Source organism: Fundulus heteroclitus, unplaced genomic scaffold (assembly GCF_011125445.2).
Source record: "Fundulus heteroclitus isolate FHET01 unplaced genomic scaffold, MU-UCD_Fhet_4.1 scaffold_80, whole genome shotgun sequence".
Classification (NCBI taxonomy): Eukaryota; Metazoa; Chordata; class Actinopteri; order Cyprinodontiformes; family Fundulidae; genus Fundulus; species Fundulus heteroclitus.
In genome coordinates, this window is record NW_023397252.1 from 1,121,805 (window position 1) to 1,144,544 (window position 22,740).

Here is a 22,740-nt window from a genome sequence, read left to right on the forward strand (position 1 = left end):
TGTTCTGGGCACTTTGGCTGCTTTGTCTATCATTTTATGCTAGTATTTATTTTTGGTTTGCTTTTCCAGCAGTTAAATGAGCCAAATTTATTGGGGCACCAAAAGTTTGAAAATCAAGAGATGAACCACTTCTAACTCTGCAGCCATGATTTATTGTTCCTGCAGTTTGTCACAAAGACCCAGTTTATTCCCATTTCTTCAGCTGGATCTATGGAAAACTAACAGTTGCACCAAAAAAGATGACCCCAAATATATATTTTTTTAAATCAGATCTTAACATAAACTACATAAACTGAACTTTTTTTTTTTTTATTTAAGGACCCTCTGCACAGAATGTGGTCCTGGAGAGCAGAAATTTAGTTAAAAAGCAGCAAAAGTGTCAAAAGAATGATTTTATAAAACCATCATAAAGCCTGAGATGAAATGATCAAGTGGAAATTTGACTACATGAATTTCTGATCTTTTTAAAGGAAAATATAAAGAAATTGTTAAACTTTTCCCATTTTTATTTATTGCATTTATCTGCTTGTTCATTGAATTTCTCCATCTATTAAACACTATTTTTGAAATTTAAACTGATTAATTTTGATGGCCCTAAACAAAATAATTGATAGAGGGTATGTCCTCTATCAATTACACTGACACTGGTTTTATATATATATATATATATATATATATATATATATATATATATATATATATATATATATATATATATATAATTTATAATCTAACCCACTTTATGTAACCAACTTAAAGCTGCGCATTACATTAGCTGCTCGGTGTCAGAGCTCCATCTAGTGGACAGACAGAGCTCCTGCTTCTCTGGGTTTCTCTTCAGTTAGAGCTGTATTAAGTATTAAAAACCAATAAGTATCAAATAGATAAAAGAACATTATGTAAATTATTTTCAGATGGATACAACATGTAACCTTGGAATTAGCTTTTTAGGGACCAGAATGAGAAACTGAGGAAGAGAAATCCATCTGAAATGAAAAATCTTACTTTAGAGGCTCTGAGGGAGTTAAACTGTTGTATAACCTTTAACATTTTAGGTTTTATTTCCACATTGTTATACGGTAGCGTAAGAATCAACTGCAGATAACTTTAGGTTGTTGCATTTAGAAGCAACCCATTAAATTTCTAATATTTTTAGTTTAACGGTTCACCTACAAACATGTGAAGATGAAGAGATCGACGCTTCAGCTGCTGGAAGAACTCATCAAACCCAAGAGAATACAGGAACTGGAAAGTGGTGTTTAATTAGGTTAATTTGCGCTGTTAGTGTTAAAATATGAGAAACAAATAATGGAAATAGATGTGAACCTCCAGGTTTGAATCACTTCTGTTCCCAAATGAAGGACTTTCAAAATGGAAACATGTGCTTACCATCAAGCTCTTAATAATAACAATTAATAATTTTCAACATTAAGATGTTTATTGGTAGAAAAAGTATCTTCATAATTACAAATATTGTTTATTACAATCATACTTGTGTAAAAATTACATTAATCAGCTGTTATTAGGAGGAAACTGGCTTCTTGCTGGGATTCATCAACAGGTTGGTGTTTAATTAACCGATGAAAAGTCCACCTGACAAAGAAAAACACACGTTTTAACTCACGTCCTTCTGAAGTGAGGTGTTTTTGTTAATTTAAGTTAAATGAACCACCCCACCTGTGACCTCGATGCTGGCTCCGGTGACGTAACGGGAGTCATCTGAAGCCAGGAAGGCGCAAACATCGGCGACCTCTGGGGGAAAAACCAAGTCACAACAGACTCAATGATTCATCTCAAACTGTCACATTTCAACATGTTGTTGGTGCTAAAAGTAGAACAGCAGGAAACCAGGTGCTTTGAATAAACTCCTGAACTGGTTTTAATTAAAAAGACACAACGAAGGACGCGTCCGGACCGACCTGCAGGTTCACCCATTCTCCCCAGAGGCACCAGCGACTTCATCTGAAACACAAAACGTAATAAAAAATACTGTAAGTGGAAAAGGTCGTCAGTGTTTTAGAATTATTTATCCCCCTGTTTGTTTTTTACTGGATTTAGCAGGATTAAACCAAATGAATCCCCCAGGCCCTGGTAGGGAGGCAGGTACTAATTACCAGGGTGTTTGGGAGGAGTTTAATGGAGGAGGAGAAGACTGAGCATTTTTTAGCCTTATAATTCAGTCGTACCAGTTTAAATTTGTTCCCAGCTCATATTACAGATGTTAAATAATTTATGTCTGGGAACAGCTGGGTGTGGACCTGTTTCTCATCATTTGACGCTGGAGGGTTTGATGTAATTAAAGAAATAATAAATTGAGAAATTTACTGAGACAATCTGATGACAAAACAAGGTTGGATTTTACAGCACAACAATAATCCAAAACACAAACCTAAAGAAACTCTCACATAAAGAAAATAAAGCTGCTAGAATGGCCCAGGTTAATAATCTGAAATTAATCTAAATGAAAATCTATGGAACTGAAGATCAGACGCTTAGAAGAGACGTCCAAAAGCAAAACATTTAATGCAAACTGCTTTCAAAATTAACTAATTCCAGATTTGTGTTTAAATTAACCAAATACACCTCAGCAATGTAAGAGACCAGTTTCTCCATACAGGAAACATTTTAGACCTGCAACAAAGCTTTACTTTTAAATATATTGTAGAATGTTGATATTTATTCCCAGTTTATTACACAAACATTAATTTGTGAATCAATTTGTGTTGATTTCTCTGTGAACCGGAATTATTCTGGTTATTACTAACATCTGGGGGGAATCTTCTTTTAATAATATTACAAATACACATATTTGCTGGGAAAAAAATGAGGTTAGAATATTTTGTATGCTAAATTCAAGGAGTGTAATGTTATTAAATAATTTATTGATAGTAAAAATCATCATAAGCCTGGATTTCTGTCTCATAAAGTCCTTAACACGTCTGTGCCGTACCTTGACTAGAACCTTCTCTGGTACTTTCTCCGTCATCGGAGTCGATATGAAACCAGGCAACACGCAGTTACAACGAATCCCAAACCTGGAGTGAGATAAAAACAACTGAGTGACTTAGACTTAGACAACTTTATTTGTCATTTTGTATGCACAGAGTGCATACAGAACAAAATTTTGTTTGCATACAGCTTGAAAATGAAAATTACAGGATAAAGCTGCAGCAGTGATTTAACAGTAAACAATTGAAATGTAAACAATGCAGGAGAAAGAGACAGTGTGCAATCACAGTGTACATGTGAGTATTTTTAAAAACCATTTGTATGTGCAGAAATGATTGTGCAAAGGGCATTTGTGCAAGAATTCATTTTAGAAACTGAGAGTTCGGCAGCATTTGTAGTGTTCCTGTTTGTCTCCTAAAGTTTCTTCAGCATCCGTTTCCTCTGACCTGCTGAGCTCTTTGGCAGCTGTCCGGGTCAAACCTTCAACTCCAGCCTTAGATGCAGCGTAGTTCGCCTGGCCGAGGTTTCCCACCTGCAGACATCAGAATATCAGGTTATAAATGGAGACTTTAGGATCATGAGAGGTCAGATTTTATGTCTAGTTCTGATCTATTTTATCTAGATGCTGGTTACTGTGTTATTCCTGCTAAATACAGAAGGCGGAATCGCAGACATCCTGCTGGTGCCTCACCTTTCCAACGATGCTCCCCAGAGTAATGATGGATCCTTTAGGAGCGCCACAGGCCACCAGAGCCTGAGCGACGGCCTGAGTGACCAAGAATGAACCCTGAGGAGAAAAGAGGACAAAATCTATTCCTCCTGATCCATTACTACATGTATAATCAATAACCCAGTATAAACCAATGAATGTTTTTGCCATGGTTTTATGTCTTATCTCATTCATCTCACTGTATCTTGTTGTTAAAACCATCCGTATGTTTTAGTGCTCCAGCTTATTTCGTGTTTAATTTGTTCGCTGCCAGATCTGCTACCTTCAGGTTGACCTGGATGACTCTGTCAAAGTGCTCCTCCTCCATGTTGAGCAGGAAGTCGTCCTGAGTGATGCCTGCGGCGTTCACACACACTGAGGGAGGCTGGAAGTAACGAGTCTGCAGAGAGAGAGAGAGACAATATATCAAAAATTATTTGAAAATTGCATTTTTTACCCAGGTTATCTTTCTCCGACATGAAAATGTGTTCATGCATTGAAAGGTTTAGGTATAACAAAACAGAAAAACAGAATTAATCTGTGAAGAGGCAAACATTTTTACAGTACTGTACATACAGACCAGTCCTTCTGAGACATCTCTCACACATATCTACTGCTGAAGGTGAGCAGGTTACCGTGGTAATAGACCCAGGTAAGAAGCCATCTGAATGTGAAGTTGTTCTGATAAATGAGCCACTGGTCCTGCTTCATGGCGCATCACTGCAGCTCTTCGTCTCACCTGGATACTCGTCACCAGCTTCTTCACGCTCTCCTTTGACGACACGTCCACTGCGGCCGCCATGTGATTCTGACCTCTGAGGTCGTTCTGCAGATGCTCCAGCGTCTCATTGGCCGAATCCTCGCTGATGTCAGCGACCACCACTGAGGCGCCTTCAGAGGCCAAACGCTGAGACACGGCGCGTCCAATCCCGCTGCCTCCACCTGGGAACAGAGGGGCAGAAAGTCAAGAATGGAAATAGAAAAAATCAGGAGGAATTATTATCTGAATATATTACAATTAGTGACCTCAGAGAAGAGTGTATATTTAATAAGAAGTTAACATGTTCTGCACTACAGAGAGTCACAGGTAATCTTTCCTACATGCAGAGATTAGACTCCACAACAAAAACAGACACACAAACTAAAGCCATTTTCTACTGTCTTGTGTAATAAGGTTATACATATGTATATTTAATTTACATTGCACAGATTAGTTCACTTTTTTCAGTCACTCATTTACAATCCTTTTTACAAAATACATTAAAAAAGGTGTTTTTCAGATATAAATGAAGTTCCAACTCAAGCTCCTTTTAGAAAAATAAAGTGTTCTGATCCACAACATATTTCACAGAAGGAAATCAAATAACACAGTGTAACAAACTAACTAACTTTTTTTTATTGGTTTGTGTTTTATCAAATCAGGTCTTTCTTGTAAATGAGATCTTGGGCTGAGATAACGTGTATAAATAAGGGGTTAAATAAGAAGAAATAAAAACCCGAAACTGAATGTATTTTCATTCAAACGTCAACTTTATGCATTATTCAATAGAATTCTTCTGTAAACCTACTCTAAATGCACAGCTTTAAATGGGGTCATTATTTTTTATTCGGGCTATAATGTGCATTTTCTGCAAGCTGGAAAAATATTTTAAAGTTGACAGGTTCTGGAGAAAAGAAAAAGAGCATATTTATCAATTTAAATCCCTCAATGTAATCGTCCTTGTGCATTTTGCGAAAAGAAGAAAATCTATAATTAAATTGCCACCTGTTAAACACCGCAGGTGACTAATCAATTTTAGCGAGGAGGAAATGTCTGATTTATCCTAACTTTGACCGGCTGAGTCCGCAGTTCACGTTTGTTTTTTAGCAAATGCAAAAATAACCGCAACATTTAAAAAGAAATATCATAAATTAATCCTGTTTATGTTTAACTGTCTAATAAAAGAGCTAAATTGTTGGATTGTAAACTTACCAGTAACCAGAGTCAACCTTGATATGAGCCTTGAGGTGGCCGCCATGACAGTTTTCTGTGTTGTTGTACTTCTTAGTCCGTCCACTAGAGGGCAGCAAGTATCCCTCCGTCGCCATGATTTGTATTTTATTTAATTTTAATATATTTTTTAGTTTATGGTTATGTCAGACTGTCAGGGTTTCACAGTTGTTTTTCAGTTGTTAACGGAAAATTTTTCAAGGAAAGACAGAGCAGCTCCTTTTTGTTTTATATCAAGCTAAAACATAAAAAAATTCTAAATTCCTCGTTCTCAGTTGATATTATCGTTATTAGTTTCTAAGGTTCACAATTGACCTTAGTAGCATTAAAATAAGTAGAAAGTGAGACTTTCGCCCGCATCTTCTTTTATTTTGAAGTTGTGCACAGGAGCAGGAAATCTTCTGATTACAAATACGCTAATTTGTTGTTGTGCTAAAAATAAAAACGCAGCTAAAAAATAGGAGTATAACAATTATATATCAAGTATAAACCGGTCATAAATAACAGCTTCTGAGTTCATGTGAGCCTTAATGCCGCCGCCAGGGTGGTTTTCCTTTTTTATTATTATTATTATTACGGTATTTAAAAGCGGCAAACAGGAAGACTTAGGTTTTAAAATCAAACCTCACACATTTATGCAACTCTGCCTTGTGGCCACCAGAGGGCAGCAACACCCCGAGTTCAAATTCATGAAATTATGTATATTATATATTCAAAATATGTTTTCCTTATCAAACTGAACACGAACAATATCAGCTCTAAATATTTAGTAAGCACCAAACACCAAACTGATTTCATTTAATTGCACCCATCAAAAAGTTTGGTGATTTAGTTAACTCTGCTTTAAATTAGCACAGCAACACTTTAAAAAATGTAAAACGCTGATGTAATCTTCTTTGACAAGCAGTATATTATGAAATTGAATTTTTATATGATTTTGTCTGGATTCTGATTAATCGTAAATAGAATCGGTTTCGCTCCAGATCAATGTGGGAGTGCAGTATTGGGTAATCCCTTAAATAGCTGCAATTCTCCCATATGACCACAAGAGGGCAGGGCACATTCTTCCTCTTTTACATATTTTAAAGTTTCAACTATAAAGATGAATACAAATGACATTTTCCTTAAACCTATTTACCTATATTGCCTGCTCATTTTTGTCCTTGGTTATTTTAAGAAATAAAACAACATATAATAGTGAATTTGACATTTTTTGGTTTGTCGGCTCTAAGAACAAGTATCCCTCCGCCGCTGAGACTTGTATTTTATTTCAATTTAATATCTTTTTAGAATATAAGGTAATGTTAAGCTTTCAATGCTATGCGAACTGTCAGAGTTTCACATTTTTTTCGGTTGTTAACGGAAAATGATTTAAAAAAGACAGAGCATCTCCTTTTTGTTTTATATCAAGCTAAAATATAAAAATGTGTTTCTAAATTCCTCGCTCTCGGTTAATATTATCGTTATTAGTTACTAAGGTGTCAAATTGACCTCAATAGTATTAAAATAAGATGAAAAATAAACTTTCGCCCAACCATTCTTTTATTTTGAAGTTGCCTACAGGAGCTACAGTTGCGTACATGTCTATCTTAAATAAATCCACCATAACCACTAGTCAAGGAAACCTCTGATTACAAATACGCTAATTTGTTGTTGTGCTAAAATAAAAACGCAGCTGAAAAATAAGTTTACATTTACATCTATTACATTTCTTTTAATCTTTCCAATCAGCCCAGGGAGTTCATGTTAAGTCTAGCTTTTAAAGTGTCTTAATGTCTTAAATTAGCAATAAAACAATAAAACGTTTATTGCTAACCTTTTGCAGCATAAATTTAAATATCAAGTATAAACCGGTCATAAATAACAGCTTCTGAGTTCATGTGAGCCTTAATGCCGCCGCCAGGGTGGTTTTCTTTGTGTGTGTAATCTTCTGTTTGTCCACTAGAGGGCGATCATTAGGTGATTATTTCATTGTATGTTTTACATTTGAGTAAAGTGTGTTTAAAGCTGTGTTTTCTTTTCTCTTTTTTGTCGTAATCAGCTATATTTTAAAGGCAACTTTTACATCTGAAAGGTGCCTTTTTGTTGCCGATGCTATAATGTGTTTGGGGCATAAAATATGCAGCATTTACGGTCAGTGTCATAAATTGAATCTGAAGGTTGACTTTATGGACTTTTAATAAAGGAAATACTGTTTAACGACCTCACCTTTTTGTACTCTCTCCAGTATTTTATTTTATTTATTTATTTAGTTAGTTTAAAAACAGGAAACAGGAAGACTAGGTTTTAAAATCAAACCTCACACATTTGTGCAACTCTGCCTTGTGGCCACCAGAGGGCAGCAACATCCCGAGTTCAAATTCATGAAATTATGTATATTACATATTCAAAATATGTTTTCCTTATCAAACTAAACGAGAAAAATACCAGCTCTAAATATTTAGTAAGCACCAAACACCAAACTGATTTCATTTAATTGCACCTATCACACTTTGGTTGATGATAACTCATTTAGTTAACTCTGCTTTAAATTAGCACAGCAACACTTTAAAAAATGTAAAACGCAGATGTAATCTTCTTTGACAAGCAGTATATTATGAAATTTAATTTTCTATGATTTTGTCTGGATTCTGATTAATCGTAAATAGAATCGGTTTCGCTCCAGATCAATGTGGGAGTGCAGTATTGGGTAATCCCTTAAATAGCTGCAATTCTCCCATATGACCACAAGAGGGCAGGGCAACTTCTTCCTCTTTTACATTTTTTAAAGTTCCAACTACAAAGATGAATATAAATGACATTTTCCTTAAACCTATTTACCTATATTACCTGCTCATTTTTGTCCTTGGTTATTTTTAAGAAATAAAACAACATATAATAGTGAATTTGACATTTTTTGGTTTGTCGGTTCTAAGAACAAGTATCCCTCCGGTGATGATAACTCATTTAGTTAACTCTGGTTTAAATTAGCACAGCAACACTTTCAAAATTGTAAAATGTTGATGTAATCTTTTCCTACCAGTAGTTTATGAAATTTTATTTTCTATGATTTTGTCTGGATTCTGATTAATCGTTAACAGAATCGGTTTCTGTTCTTTGTTATCGCTCCAGATCAATGTGGTCAATGTGTGCAGGATTAGGTAATCTCTGCACACATCGCTGCATTCTCCTATGATATTATGGGCAGTTGTTCTTATTACTATTTTTATATATTTAAAGTTCCAACTATGAAGATGAATAAACTACATTTTCCTTAAACCTACTTATATTACCTGATACTTTTTGTCCTTGCTAATATAAAAAAATAAAATAAACATGATCTGATAGTAAATTTGACATTTTCTGGTTTGTCGGCTCGAAGAGCAAGTATCCCTCCGCCGCTGAGACTCGTATTTTATTTCATTTTAATATCTTTTTTGGAATATAAGGTTATGTTTAGCTTTCAATGCTATGCGAACTGTCAGGGTTTCGGTCGCTAGAAAGACAGAGCAGCTCCTTTTTGTTTTATATGAAGCTGAAATATAAAAATTGATTTCTAAATTCCTCGTTCTCAGTTAATAATATCGTTATCAGTGGTATCAAATTGACATTACATTAAGTGGAAAGTGAAACTTTTGCCCGCAGCTTCTTTTATTTTGAAGCTGTGTACAGTAGCTACATGTCAAACTTCAATAAATCCACCATAACCACAAATACGCTAAATTGTTGTGGTAAAAAGAAAACGTAGCTAAAAAATAAGTAATGTTTACAAGCACACCATAGAGTTCACATTTAGCCTAGCAGGATTGGGTAATCCATTAAATGGCTGCACTATTTAACTTTTTTTTTAAAGTTCCAACTGTAAAGATGAATATAAATTGCTTCCTTAAACCCATTTACCTGCTCATTTTTATCCTTAGTTTAAATTTTTTTTAATAAAATAGTAAATTTTAGGATAAAAGCTGGTTATTTTTTTTTCCTTTCAGCGACAACAAACCTAAATGTTTGACTCGCCTCTTGTAATGAAATTTCTTTTAGAAGAGAATAAACAATAAGCACTCAGGTAGTTATTTGGGGACAGGTGAGTGAACAAGACACGTCCTCACAATTTATTAGCAGATTGGTCACAAAGAATAAAAAAAAAAAAAGCAACGTTTACAGAGAATTTGAAATAGATGGAGAAAACAAACAGCCCTCATGGGAACAGAAATATTATAAAGTGTAACTATGACACGTTTCTGTACAGCGACCAGCTAACAGGAGGACACACAGAGATGCATGCGGTCTGTTTTCTACTGAACCAAAGGTGCTTCTGCGTGCAGCGCCAGCAGCATCTGCGTCTAAACTATGAGGAACTCTCACACAAACACACGCGTGCAAACATACGATACATTCATACAAACCTAACTCCCCTAATGACTCAGAACTAAACACAGCTCTGTACACGCCAGCTTCCCCACAATGAGGGAATATATAAGCTCCATAAAAGGCTTCTTTATAAAAGAAAATAGATATTTATACAACTGTACAAGTCATCTATACAGCATACAGACAGGGAGCATGTCAGGGAGGGAAAAATCCAGAAAATACACAGATTCTGGCTCTAGCACCCTTATCCCTCCAACATTTGCATCAATCTTTATTAGACGAGCTTCCTGTCGCTCCGCCCGACTCCAGCAGGACGCTCCAGTCGCTCACATTCTTCTGCCGGGAGGTTTCAGGGCTGCCGGGTGGAGCCGAGCGCAGGGAGAGCCCACCTGCCTCCCTCTGGACCAGGTGTGTCCGTCTGATCCGTCCTCCATGACGCTTCAGTCCGCTGGGGGAGGAGGAGGAGGAGAACGCCGGGGCTCCTTCAGCCTTTTACGTAGAAACGGTCTGACTGATTCAGCCAGAGTCTGATTCGCTGGTGTCGGAGGATGATGAAGAGGAGGAGGATGAGGAGGAGTCAGAGGAGGAGCTGCTGGCGCTGAGGCGTGACGGCTGGGTGTGGACGTCTGATGGAGGTTTATCATCTGGAGGAAAGAGAGGATTAAAGTTAAACTCAGAAGAAAAGTTGTTTGTTATAAAATAATTTCTCTGTTAGAGAACGGAGGACGAACTTTTAGTCTTTGACGGCTTCTTCCCAGAGTTCAGCTGTCCGCTGACGTCCATCAGCCGCCTCTCCAGCTCCATCTGCTTCTCCATGGCCAGCTCCTCCCTGGTCTTACCAGCGCTGTTCTTCTTACTCGCTGCTGACATATTGAACATTTCTGTCAGAACATCTGATGAGTTGCAGTGAGGAGCAGGAGCGTGAGGAGCTGCACTCACCGTACGGCTTACGGGGCTTCTTCCTCAGACACGTCATCACGTATCTCTCCAGCTCCCTCAGCGTCGACGGCTTCAGCGTCTCGAAGTCGATCTCGATCTCCTCGGGGTTCGTGTCTCTCAGCGACGGCTCTCTGGACTGGATGATGTAGACGACGCGGCCCAGCTTCTCGCCGGGCAGCTTGTTGATGTCCAGGCTCAGCTGGCGCTTCTCGTCGTACGACATGGGCACCGTCTCCTCCTCTTCATCGGAGTCAAAATGGCTGACCAGAGGGTCGTGCATCGGCTGCGACACGTTGAACATCACGTTGGTCTTTTTGGACCTGATGGAGCAGAAACACAGACGGCGGTTCATTAGGAACAATAAAGCATTCAGTTCACAGTCTGTCCAGCAGGGGGCAGAACTCACTTATTTTTGTTGTTTTTCTTGCTTTGAGTCTTCTTCGCTGGCATGACGGGACAACTGATCCCTTTGTTGCTCTTTGGTTTGGAAGACTTGGACACTTTGGGGGCTTTGGGCGGCCTCACAGCGACGATCTCCTCCTCTATCCTCCGGTGTTTCTCCGTTTTCTTCTTCTTCTTCTTGTCCTTCTTCTCTTTCTTTTTCTTGGGTTTGACGATGGGACCCTGGGAGAGAGCAGTGAGCTGCTCATGGACGGCCTTCAGCTGAAAGACATAATTCAACATCAGCATCTGGAACAGCTTCTAATAGAATGTATATTTAAGTATATTTACATTTAAATTGCACTGAAAAAAAGCCGTGTAGTTTTATAGGCACAAAAACACCAGAGAATGAAAACAAACAGAACAAGTTTCTCTATTTCTCTCTAAATTCTGAGTTGATGTATGAATTTAGAGATGTAACTAAAAGCTACTTCCAATCCAAAAGCTAAATAAATTAACATTTTATTCCTTTAATGTCTAAACTGAAGAGTTTTGGTTTTTAGGACCAGCAGAACCTGATCAGAACCAACCTGCTCCTGCAGCTCAGCCAGCCGGTTGGCCCGCTCCTCCTCGCTGTCGCTGCTCAGGCTGCTGTCGCTCTCCTCGCTGTCGCTGCTGAACTCGCTCTCAGATGAGGAAGACGAGGAGGATGATGATGAAGAGGAGGAGGTGGGGGGTGCTGGAGGCTCATCGGGCATCTTAGCAAAGCAGAACTCAAACACGTCCTGGAAGAAGAAGATTCATTTCAGATCCTTTTAAGAACAAACGTTTAGATCCTTTAACTTGTTAGCTGTGGCTAAATCACAGAGTTCTGCCTCAGAAATCTACCATCGGACTAAAGACATTTCTATGATTAAATTCCTGACTAAGTCCGGTTACCTGCAGTTTCCTGGCCATGCCGACCACGTCGTGGTCGGGGGGGTTGTACTTGTAGCAGTTGGAGAACATCAGCCTGACGTCGGCGGAGAACTGCTGGGCGTCTCTGTACTCCCTGCTGTCCATCTTCCTCTGCAGAGACAAACAGGTTTAGCTCGGCGTCGGGTTCTAATGGCCGCCGCTGCAGACGGGAGGCGGCGCCGTCCGTACCTTGATGGTGCTCAGGTCCATGGGCTGCTTGATGATGTCGTGGTAGTCATGGAGACCCAGCGAGGAGGCGTCCACGGGCTTGTAGAAGGGCCAGGCGTACGCCGCGTGCTTCTTGGACAGCAGCTCCTTCAGCACGCCGCTGCAGTAGCGCAGCTGAGGCGTCAGCTTGCTGCGGCGCACCGGCGTCGGCAGGATGGAATCCGGCAAGTCCTTCTTCGGCGGCTTGATGGGCCGCCCGCTCACTCCCCTCCGGCTCCCCGCGTTCCCTTTGCTCCCCATCATCAGCCCCCCGTGAGCCAGCTCCATGCTCATCACCATGCCCTGACCCAGGCCCTGGTCCATGCCCAGAGAGGTGAGCGTCAGCGGCGAGTCCAGCCCGCCGCCCATCCCCAGGCCGATGCCGCTCACGCCCATGAGGGGCATGGCCATGGTGGTGGGGGTGGTCGTGTCGGCTTTCCTCTTCACACCCTTTTTCTGTGGTGGAAGAGAAGATGGCGACAGGTCGGGTCAGAGCGCCACCCCTCGGTTCAGACGACACACAGTAAAGACAAAGATACAGCGGGCGTTACCTTTGCAGTGGGCTGTGTGGGGGGCATGCTCGTGATAGAGGGGATGCTGTGCTCAGGAGCAAAGCTGTGGCTCTTAGCTAAGATAGTCTGTGGGGGGGTGGACAGGATAGAGTCTGGAGTTTCTGGAGTGGGAGGAGAGTACGCAGACTGGGAGACGGCGGGAACTTGGTGAGCCGTCGTTATGCCGCCTGAAACTGAAGAAGGAGAAAAGAGTTAACGCTGATCCAGGGTCAGTAAACGTTCCTCCATGCAGACTCTGACTCGACCCTCACCTGAATTGTTTTTGCTTTTTTTGGAAGATTTTGCAGATTTGCTGCGGGGTGGTGGGGGGGCCAGCTCTATCTCCTCCTGGGGCATCTGAGCCACTTTCTGCAGGAAGGCTTTCTCCAGAGACTGAGCCATGAGCACGATGTCATCAGTCGGCTGCAAAGACGGAGGAAAAAAGTGTGAATATGCAGTAATGTCTGAAAACCAGTAGACACTATTTGTACGGTAAAGATTTCTCTTAGTTGTATTTGATTTATGAATGAATTAATGAAGCACTGATTATAAATGATTGTACCTCTGCAGTCCTTACAATTAAATATAATTATTTACATGGAATAATAACTTGACTACTTCATTTGAGATAAATGTGCCCAACAGCAGTATTTATTTACTATTTAGAAGTCAAACTTTTGCTGCTTATTAACTGTTAAATTAATCCACATTATTTTTTTATCAGGGTATTCTCTCTCCAAACATAAACCTGTTCTATAGAAGCAGAATTTATTCTAACCACTAAACAGAGCCGTGCGTACCTTGTTGTAAATGTAGCAGTTTGTAAACATGGTGTTGAAGTCCTGCATGCACTCGTTGGCACTGCGGTAGTAATTATTCTCCAGCCTCTTCTTGATGCTGCCCATGTCCATGGGATACTTTATGATCTTATGATAGTCCTGGGAACGACAGGTATGAATTTCTATCAGAGTTCTTAATAGAAAACATGTCAAACTAAATAGATGGGACAACGTTTCATATACCAGTAAAACTACCCCTTAAGGAATAATTTACTTGAACTAGACCGTTACTGATTACACTTGTACTTACGGGTAGGTTGAGCTTGACTGCGTCCACAGGTTCATGGAAAGGCCAGGCGAAGTGGTGTCGCCACAGCGACTTTAGCACGACTTTCTGCAGGAACTGGAGTTGGTTCGTCATCCTGCCCTGCCTGCTGGGGTCCTTCACCGGGGGCTGCGGGGGCCCAGAAGGGACCATCTGACTGATGGGGGGCATCCCAGGAGACTCAAAGCCCTCGTAGAGCTGTGAGGGTTTCCGGATGCGTTTCCCAGCCGTACCAGAGCTCTGGTCCATCATCATGCTGGTAAAGCCGGGGTCCATCCCAGAATGACTGCTGTCAAGAGGAATTAAGAGCCGATGAACTTCACAATTTAAAAAAAAAAATTATAATTTAATGATAACCATTAGAGAAAATGGAATCTAAAACGATTTAATGAAAACCTGCAACGTTAACATGAAATATCCAACTAGTCTGACTGTAATTCTTATTCCCCTGTGGTCATGTGTGCCAGTAGAACCTACAAGAAAAGTTCTGGTTCTCTAACCTCGATCAGAACGCCTACAGAACATAAAAGCCGTCCGTCAGCCTGGGAACGTACAAACGCCGGCCGGCACCAGATCAGTCATGATTACCACTTCCTCATCTACACCCAGTCCTGTCAGTAACGCTGGCTGGCTCCACCCCCGCACTTCCATGTGGAACAAAAAAAGCTCTGAAAGCGGTGGGTGGGGTTATTACCATGCTACAGCAGTTCAGAGCCCCACAGCTGAACACGCTAACAATTTACTCTTAGTTTATTGCTCTGCTTAATGTGTTCATAGAGCAGAGACTAAAACTTGATGCAAGATCTGCAGCGTCTGCCTGGTCAGGCTTTCAGGCTGCTTAGAAAAATAAATGTCTATATACAAAAATTGCACATTTATATAAAATATCACTAAAAATAATTTACATTAACTGAAAAACTGAGATGGACCTCCACTTCCTCTTCACAGGTAATTTCTCTTAAATTGAAGGGAAATTAGAAAATTGTTGCGCATGAAGAACAGGAACTCCACCAACTTTGGTCATTTGCTGGGACACATTTGGCTAATATGTTACCTTAGTTACCCAGGGCAACTTTTTCTTCAACAAGGTGTTTGTTTACACCCTGAACAACAACAACAACACATATGGTTCTCCTGTTGGGGTAATATGCAAACCTTAAATAAAGTTCTCAAAACTCATTTGACAGTTAGTGTACTTTATTAATAAAAAAAAAGGGCAAAAGAATCATTTACACACAAGAAACATTGCTAAATGAAACTAAACAGGGAAAAAAATGGCAGTTTTAACATGGCGATTTGAGTGACACTGAGCTGTAACCAGGGCAACGGCCAGTAACTAACCGAGACCAGGAACCCTATTTGGTTGTTCTCGTGGCCGATTTAAACTGTTTAGTTTATAGTATTAGTTTAGAAGATTAAAACATTTGGCTTTAGGTGGGACAGTACATCCTTGCGCCGCCCATCACAACAACCTGACCGCATGGCTACCACAACAAACCGGCGCGACCCTACAGATTGTTTGGATGTAGCGGCGCATCAGACGGCATTTACAGTACAACTGTTAGCGATGCAGAAATAACCAATAAATACCTAATTTGGTATCCCACTCGTCTTGCAGAACCCTATATCCAGTTAAACATATCGCCAACATATCTATATTCTATGGTAGCTATATTTGGCCCTCCGCATCTCAATAAAACAGGAATCTAGTCTGTGAAGCTAATGCTAACTATGCTAACACCAACTGCTGAGCGGCCAACTGCCGTAAAGACCCGAAGATGGCGCCGGTGTACTCGCAGCTTCTTTTGACAAAAATATATGTATTCCAGTATATTTTTAATTAATTGATATTTGCTTCAAAATATCAATTAATTCCGGTGCTTTGTCCAGTGTCCATCTCTCACCCCTGCGCGTTTATCGGTACCGACGGGGAGCCGGTAGATATAAAAAGAAAACAAAAATCTGTTAAAATAATCCTTTTGTTGGAAAGGTGAGAGTCAGTTCTACCGATAGATACCTGTCAAATGGCGGGTTAACAGCCATATCCATCAGGATGGATCCGGATTCTGCTTTGGGAAACACTCAAAAGCAGGATTCGTCTCGGCTCGTCGGTTCGCTCCGCTGCCCCGCCACGACGAAATCCCTGCGAACTGCTTCGTTGAAATGGCGATGATGCGACTACACCCGCTCCTTTATAGACCAACGGTACGTCTCATTGGATAAACCCCCTCTGTATTTCCCCGCCCACTGGCTTCTCATTCGCTGCTCGCGATGTCTGTCAAAATCGCCACACCCGCTGGTCGTTGGAGATGCGCAAGCAACGGTTAAGGCCAACCTTTTCGCGTGTTTACCCTGTCCTTCATAGATATTACCCAATACCATTGGTCCAACCCGTCCGTCTTGCCGATGTGTCGTCTGTGACTGGCTCGCGAAAAACAATCCTTCACGGAAACCGAGAGCAGCGGAGACGTCCTGTTCTTTATCATATTATATTACGTCAACGTGTTCACAGCGACGATGGGGATTGGCTAAAACGGCCAAAACGCGGGCTTGTAGTCTGAACACCGGCAGTCTTATTGGTTCGTCGGCTCAGTCACGCGTACCGCCCGAAGAAAGCCTCTCCCTCGTGAACTCATCAGTTTCTTCTAGAACATGTAGGCGGGCGCCATCTTTGAGCAGTGAAACACAAAGCATTTTATAATAATGCTCGCTAGATTTACCCTTAAACAGCAAGCAAAATCCCTAAAAACACTCGTTTATGTTTTAAAAACAAAAATCAGTTCAGGAAACCATTAAGCGTGATCGCATAAGGCAACAGTTGGTAAGAACTGCCATAAAACAAGGCCTCAATGAGGCCTTCATTCACCACAGAAGCACTAATGTAGTAAATACAGTTTAACAAGTCGGATTCAGTTGATAACGGTTTAGCTCTCGGGCAAAATAACTCAAAAACGACCAGACAATAAAAAGTGAATACATTTAAAAATATACTACCCTGACAAGGCCACAGCAGCAACAATCAACAGGATGACACAGCAATTTGTCTAACCGACCCCTACCTAAAACGAATAACTAAAACTGTTACATCATTAGATAGGCGTTAAATGTGTACGTAGAAGCAGAACACTTTAATCTAAGCCACAAATTTAGTGTGGTTTAGATGCAAGTTGAAAAAAATGGATTGGAAAATAGCTTCGAACTCTAAGAAAACATTTATAACGGTTATTACAACTGAGAGACGAATCTGCATCCGTCTAAACTGATTAAATCGAAATTAAACGCACACAGGACGTTACTTAACCATAGGCGCCCATCCCCCATACCAAGGTTACAGAGTCCCTGCAATGTCACTCAAATAACCGACAGAAAGATAATTTTCAAATAATCCGGAAATAAACATTACTGTAGCTTTAACACTTGGTCAAGAATATTAAGAAAAAAACTGAGCAGTCCCTGAAATTAAAGTCATATATAATTTAAAAAAAATCAAAAATAGATTCGAAAGTCTTTAGTTCAAAACAAAAACATATGTGGAGTGGTAAATCCCAAAAAAAGAGCGAAACCTGTCTTCCAAAAATCTTCTTTGTCTTCCACTTGGATACTTTTTAACCAGCACATTTCCCCCTCAAACATGTCCGCCTTCTTCCCCCATTCCCCGGGCTGGGTGGGGGAGGGGAGTCATGTGATGAAACGATACCGATCCGCACATTTCGTCAAACCTGAACACGTGGCAATGCCCTAAAAACACAATAAACGACTGCGCGGCACGTCTATTCCGCCAGAGAAGCACGTCTACATCCATATCCCGCCATGTTTTGATGGTATTTTTCCGAGATTGTAAAGGTAAAGTTGCCAAAACATCCGAACAATGAACGTACTTTTCCGTTGGTACTTGGCTCGCTCTGATTGGTCGCGGTTGATCACGTGACGCAGACGCGTATTTGTGATTTCCGTTTTCAGCTTTTGTCTGTCATTATTAATCCATCCTCAACCTATCCAAGCATAATAATGTCAGAAAAAAAAAAATCCGGAAGACTGTTGCTGTAATATGAACGTATTTTAAATATGAAGCTCTGCGCATGCGTTTGTAGATGAAGTTTATTTATCTTAATTTAGTTTAAGCCATGTTTTTTTTTTCATTAAAGATTTCTGTCTACACCTGGGTTGGGGTGGCTTTTCTTTATGCAACATGCTACAGAAATAACCTGCACTTTTCAACAATAGCTTTGAGAGTTTTGACTATAAATAACAGATAATTATGCCGTACTTTAATAAATACTTCAGTAACACACAAGAAACTAAAAGCGTAAAACCACCAAACTGAAAGATTAACAGGTATGACAACAAATTACACACATATCAGGTTCTACAGATTGTGTATGCACATTTTCGAGGTATAACAGGAAAATCTGAGATTGATCTCACCCATCAGAGATTAGGATTGAGGTAACAGGTCTAGTAAGGGGTATTCCCAAATGTTCCCAGGTCTGGAGGGAAATGTAGTTCCTCTAGTGCAGGGGTCACCAACATGGTGCCCGCTTGCACCTGTGGTGCCCTCAAAGCCTGTTCAAAGAAATAGCACAACCCTCCTGTGAGCTGTATTTAAATGGTATTTTATTCAGTTGCTCTTCCTTTTTAATCATACTTGTACTTACATAGATTTAAAAATGACAAAAGCATTGAAAACATTTTTATCTTACGTAAAGTTAAGGTGATCTTGGACTCTTGTAATTCAAATGTCAGTACAGGTAGCCCTTTGTATGACACAGTACTGATGAAGTTGCTCTCAGTTTCAAAAAGGTTGGTGGTCCCTGCTCTAGTGACTTAAATCTTGATAAATACCATTAAAGACCCTAATTAGATTTCTATGCTTCATTAAGCAGCTCATTGAAATTGCCATCTAAATTGTATTTCTCTTGCTCAAGTTGTTTATTTCAGAAATGTGTTTGGAATTCAAACTTTTTTTACTGAAATAAAATAATCATTAATTACTAGTGAAAAGACCATTTGCATTAGTCCTAGGAGGAGGTTAAAAATTAAATTAATCTAATTTATTTAAGAAGTTAGTTTCTGATGGGAGGTGAGAAGGACACAGATATCATAAGATAAGATAGAAGAAGTTAAAATCTGGGGGGGGGGTATTTATCTTTTTTTAACAAGAAAAATGAATGTCAAAATTATCTGCACGCTTCAGAGAAGTCTTTATTAGCATTAAAGTTATTCTTATTCTTTTTATTGTTTATGTTTGCAGGTATTTTGATGATTTATTTCAGGTCTTTTAGGTAGAAATGGTTTTGCTTTCTCTATAGATTTTCTATTAGATGCAGTCCAACAATCTTGAAGAGCAACTCCTATAAATCTTTTCCAGTCAGCAGAAACATGCAGGAAAAAAAATACTATGTTCAACTACTGTGATATATTTTGGGGAAAAGTGTAGTTATTATATCTAGGTTTTGATATCCCATATAATATGTGCCCATTTTCAAGGCCAGGAGTGTCACTGAGCAGCGTCAATCTTTTAAGATAATATACTTTTTTTTATTCAAGGTCTCCTCGTTGTTGACTGACCAGAGAACAGTCTGTTGGCTCCAGGCTCGCTGTTTTATGATTTGCAGGGGGCTCATTCTGAAAATGAAACCGAGGATACCTGAAAGTGAAAACACTTAATGCATTCATACTAAAAGTGATATCAGTCGTTCCTGAGAAAATAACAGTAATGTTACATTGAAGGACTATTTAAAGTAACAGAAACAAATACATTCTGAAAAAGCTTTGCTTACCTTTATATCATTTAAAGTTTTATCTCATATGCAGGCGAGCCATAAATCACTTTCTGTACTTGTAATTATTGGGATTCTTCTGACCAGTAATAATGTTTTTTTACATATATAAATGATTTGTATTATGAATGAAATATCTGTTTAGTGTTTGGTTCAGTTAAAAAGAGATGTTTTCCACAACGTTCCTGTATGTTTTGGAGAACGCGTAACAGTGACTGGCAGTTTGTCGGGTTCTGAGAAGCAGCCATGCAGGCAGAGGAGCTGCTGAAGGGAGGAGCTGCAGGATTACATCAGAATCTTCTTCTTCTGACTCATCAGTGCTTCTCTCTCTCTCTCTCTCCCTGCTCTTTTCCTCACACCACCAGTCCCTTCTCCCATCTCTGTTTTTCTCAGCGTCTGGATGCATCATAGCCAGATCACATGATGACAATCGGTCCACAAACGGTTGCCAAGGAAGCTCTCTCCTTCACAACGCCTCAGTCCTGACTCATTTGTTTACAAATCCACAGTAAACGGATTCAGTAATGAAGCCAGCGCCACGGACTCTGTCATGCTGTTCTTTGTTAGACTTCAGAAAAGTAAATATTTTCACAGTGAATTTGTGTGGTCATGTTTGCATAAGTCGCACAGGACTGCTTCAGTGCTTTCAGTTTCCTTCATTAAGGTTGCTGAAGTCTTCCTGGCCAACAACAGCTCCTTTGATAGCAGCTGTAAGCGCCGGCGTGTGGACACAGGAGGACACTGTGTGTGTCTGAAGTCTCCCATTCAACACTTTGTTCTGTTGTTTCTTTAGAGTCATTCTGTCTGAAAACTGCCTCGTTAATGCACACTTTTACACCATCTAAACCTAAAGTCAACAGTGCGGCACAGATATGCTCCTTATTGAACTATTTTGAGCTTTTAGTCTAAAGAGTTTCTGATACAACATTTATAAGAATTGTCTCTGGTTACAGTACCAACATGACCTGCTTCTGATGTCAAAAGTGGCCCGAGGTGCTGTTATGATATGCAATAATTCAGAATATAAGATCACTCCATTTCTGTTTTAATTAAAAAACAACTGCGTGCATTTTCCATTTCTTTCTTTCAAACAGCAGCTTTTGAACAGGGCGATCATTGCAAAAGAAAAACTGCTTCCTCCATAGATAATCGATAACACTACAACACTTTTAGGTTACTTTCACATAAGGGCAACTGCTGCTTGATTATGCAGAAATGTACATTGACATGTGAAGGTGTGATCCCCAGAGAGGACACTTAATCAAGCTCTGAAAAGATGCAACTGAAACTGGGAGTTGTTTAATTTCCATTTGAATAAGAATAGACTTTCTCTCTCAGAAGGTTATCAGGGGGGAGGTAAACAGAGATCAGAGTTTCTATGTTGGGTTAATTTAAAACTAGAATGATTTCGGGTTTGCTTTAGACACCATGTGGGAACTTCACAAAGCTGACCAGTAAAAGCTGAGCACAGATAGAATCAGGAAGATGATCACTGCCGAGAAATGCGATTAAGATTAACACGCTCTAATCCTATAAAAGTAAATCTGTTTTCTAGCATATGTCTCTGAATCTTTTGTGAGACGGCTTTAGCTATGGTGTCATCTACTTTTTTGAGTTGCATGACGTAGACAAACAAGGTAATAACTTACAGTAAATCACAAGGATTGCATTTGGGATCTGTTGTCAGATAACAGTCACACAAGACTGTGTAGAAGTCTGTTTTGTCTATCCTACTCCACCCTCTTTTAACCTCTGATGGGGAAGTTTCTGATAACCAGATGGTTCCATAGGTCCTGCAAGACATTTGACACTGAAGTGAATGAAATAAAATCCAAAGAAGGAGGGCTGGGTTGCTGCTTCAGGAGGATGAAGACACCCTCGTGTTAGAAATATGAATCTTTAACCACCTCACCTTTAATAATCAGATTTTATTAAGTTTTTATAAAAATATTAAAACCCCCTGAACTTTTCACATTTTGTAATTTACAACCATACCTTCAATGTTGAGATTTTATGTGATAATCCAACATAAAGTAGCAGAGCTGTGAAGCGGATGAAGAATTATGCATGATCCTTTTCAGTTTTTGCAAATAAGAATTGGAAAAGATTGGCATTCATTTGTGACACAGGGACGCTGGTCAGACCAAAGATTGATGGAGCAAACAAAACAATTATATATCTATTTTTTATATATCTCTATATCTATATATATCTATATATACATATATATTGTAGAAAATCAATGAAAATGTTCCATTAATAGAGAAAAACTGTTAGAACTTGTATTTGTTATTATATGTATGTTTTCAAACACCAGGTATAATTTTTGTCCAAAGGTAATAAGAACCATTGTTGAATGTCCAAAGAGCCACTCGAGGCTACCGAGCCACAGGTTGCAGACCCCTGGTTTCAATCAGAGCTAATTTATCTGTTAGACCCTGATCCAGATCTAAATCCAATTGAGAATCAGTAGCAAGACCTGACTGTTGTTTAGAAGCTCTCCATCCAATCTAAGTTTGAGCATTTTACAAAGAAGAATGGGCAAACATTTCCATCTGTAGTTGTGCAAAGCTGGCAGAAACGTGCCCAAAAAGACTTGCAACAAAGATTATAGCCCAAAAATTTTCTAGTGATACAAAAGTAAAGTCAGATTTTCAAAACTGTATGTTTTAAAAATGTTTGAAATTAACGTAACATTTTCCTTTAACTGCTGAATTGAATTATCCAACCTTGCTTAGTTTTATCGACTAAAATATAGATTAAAAAATCAATTAAGTCTGAGGTTATAACCTGATAAAACCTGGACAATTTAAAATTGGAAAGAAA

General features: G+C 39.5%; 2 protein-coding genes across 3 annotated transcripts; both read right to left on the bottom strand.

The window, feature by feature from the left end:
* Positions 1-1,416: 1,416 nt before the first annotated feature.
* Positions 1,417-5,729, bottom strand: hsd17b8 (hydroxysteroid (17-beta) dehydrogenase 8). The gene is made up of 9 exons (XM_012855506.3): positions 5,631-5,729; positions 4,398-4,600; positions 3,942-4,058; positions 3,641-3,736; positions 3,396-3,481; positions 2,951-3,035; positions 1,920-1,962; positions 1,678-1,752; positions 1,417-1,593 (listed from the first exon to the last, which is right to left on the bottom strand). Exons 1-9 carry the CDS (start codon positions 5,674-5,676, stop codon positions 1,574-1,576), a joined length of 771 nt encoding a protein of 256 aa, XP_012710960.2. The 5' UTR covers positions 5,677-5,729; the 3' UTR covers positions 1,417-1,573.
* Positions 5,730-9,694: 3,965 nt separating this feature from the next.
* On the bottom strand, positions 9,695-18,041 carry brd2a (bromodomain containing 2a). Of its 2 annotated transcripts, none has more exons than XM_012855499.3 (12): positions 16,152-18,041; positions 14,120-14,423; positions 13,831-13,968; positions 13,303-13,453; positions 13,031-13,224; positions 12,462-12,935; positions 12,255-12,383; positions 11,906-12,100; positions 11,341-11,597; positions 10,935-11,254; positions 10,727-10,858; positions 9,695-10,639 (listed from the first exon to the last, which is right to left on the bottom strand). In XM_012855499.3, the coding sequence occupies exons 1-12, from the start codon at positions 16,181-16,183 to the stop codon at positions 10,512-10,514; spliced, it is 2,454 nt and encodes an 817-aa protein (XP_012710953.2). In that variant the 5' UTR covers positions 16,184-18,041; the 3' UTR covers positions 9,695-10,511. The 2 variants fall into 2 exon arrangements, with proteins under 2 accessions (XP_012710953.2, XP_012710954.2); XM_012855500.3 differs by having other exon boundaries at positions 10,512-10,639; positions 10,727-10,855.
* Positions 18,042-22,740: the final 4,699 nt, after the last annotated feature.

Excerpts from the sequence above, each read along its gene's own strand:
- hsd17b8 (XM_012855506.3), bottom strand. The coding sequence starts at position 5,676 with ATGGCGGCCACCTCAAGGCTCATATCAAGGTTGACTCTGGTTACTG. Across the intron at positions 4,601-5,630 it reads AAGGTTGACTCTGGTTACTG|GTGGAGGCAGCGGGATTGGA; the intron begins GTAAGTTTACAA and ends CTCTGTTCCCAG. Across the intron at positions 1,963-2,950 it reads CAGAGAAGGTTCTAGTCAAG|ATGAAGTCGCTGGTGCCTCT; the intron begins GTACGGCACAGA and ends TTTGTGTTTCAG.
- brd2a (XM_012855499.3), bottom strand. The coding sequence starts at position 16,183 with ATGGATATGGCTGTTAACCCGCCATTTGACAG. Across the intron at positions 12,384-12,461 it reads TGGACCTGAGCACCATCAAG|AGGAAGATGGACAGCAGGGA; the intron begins GTACGGACGGCG and ends TTGTCTCTGCAG. Across the intron at positions 11,255-11,340 it reads AAGAAAAACAACAAAAATAA|GTCCAAAAAGACCAACGTGA; the intron begins GTGAGTTCTGCC and ends CTGCTCCATCAG.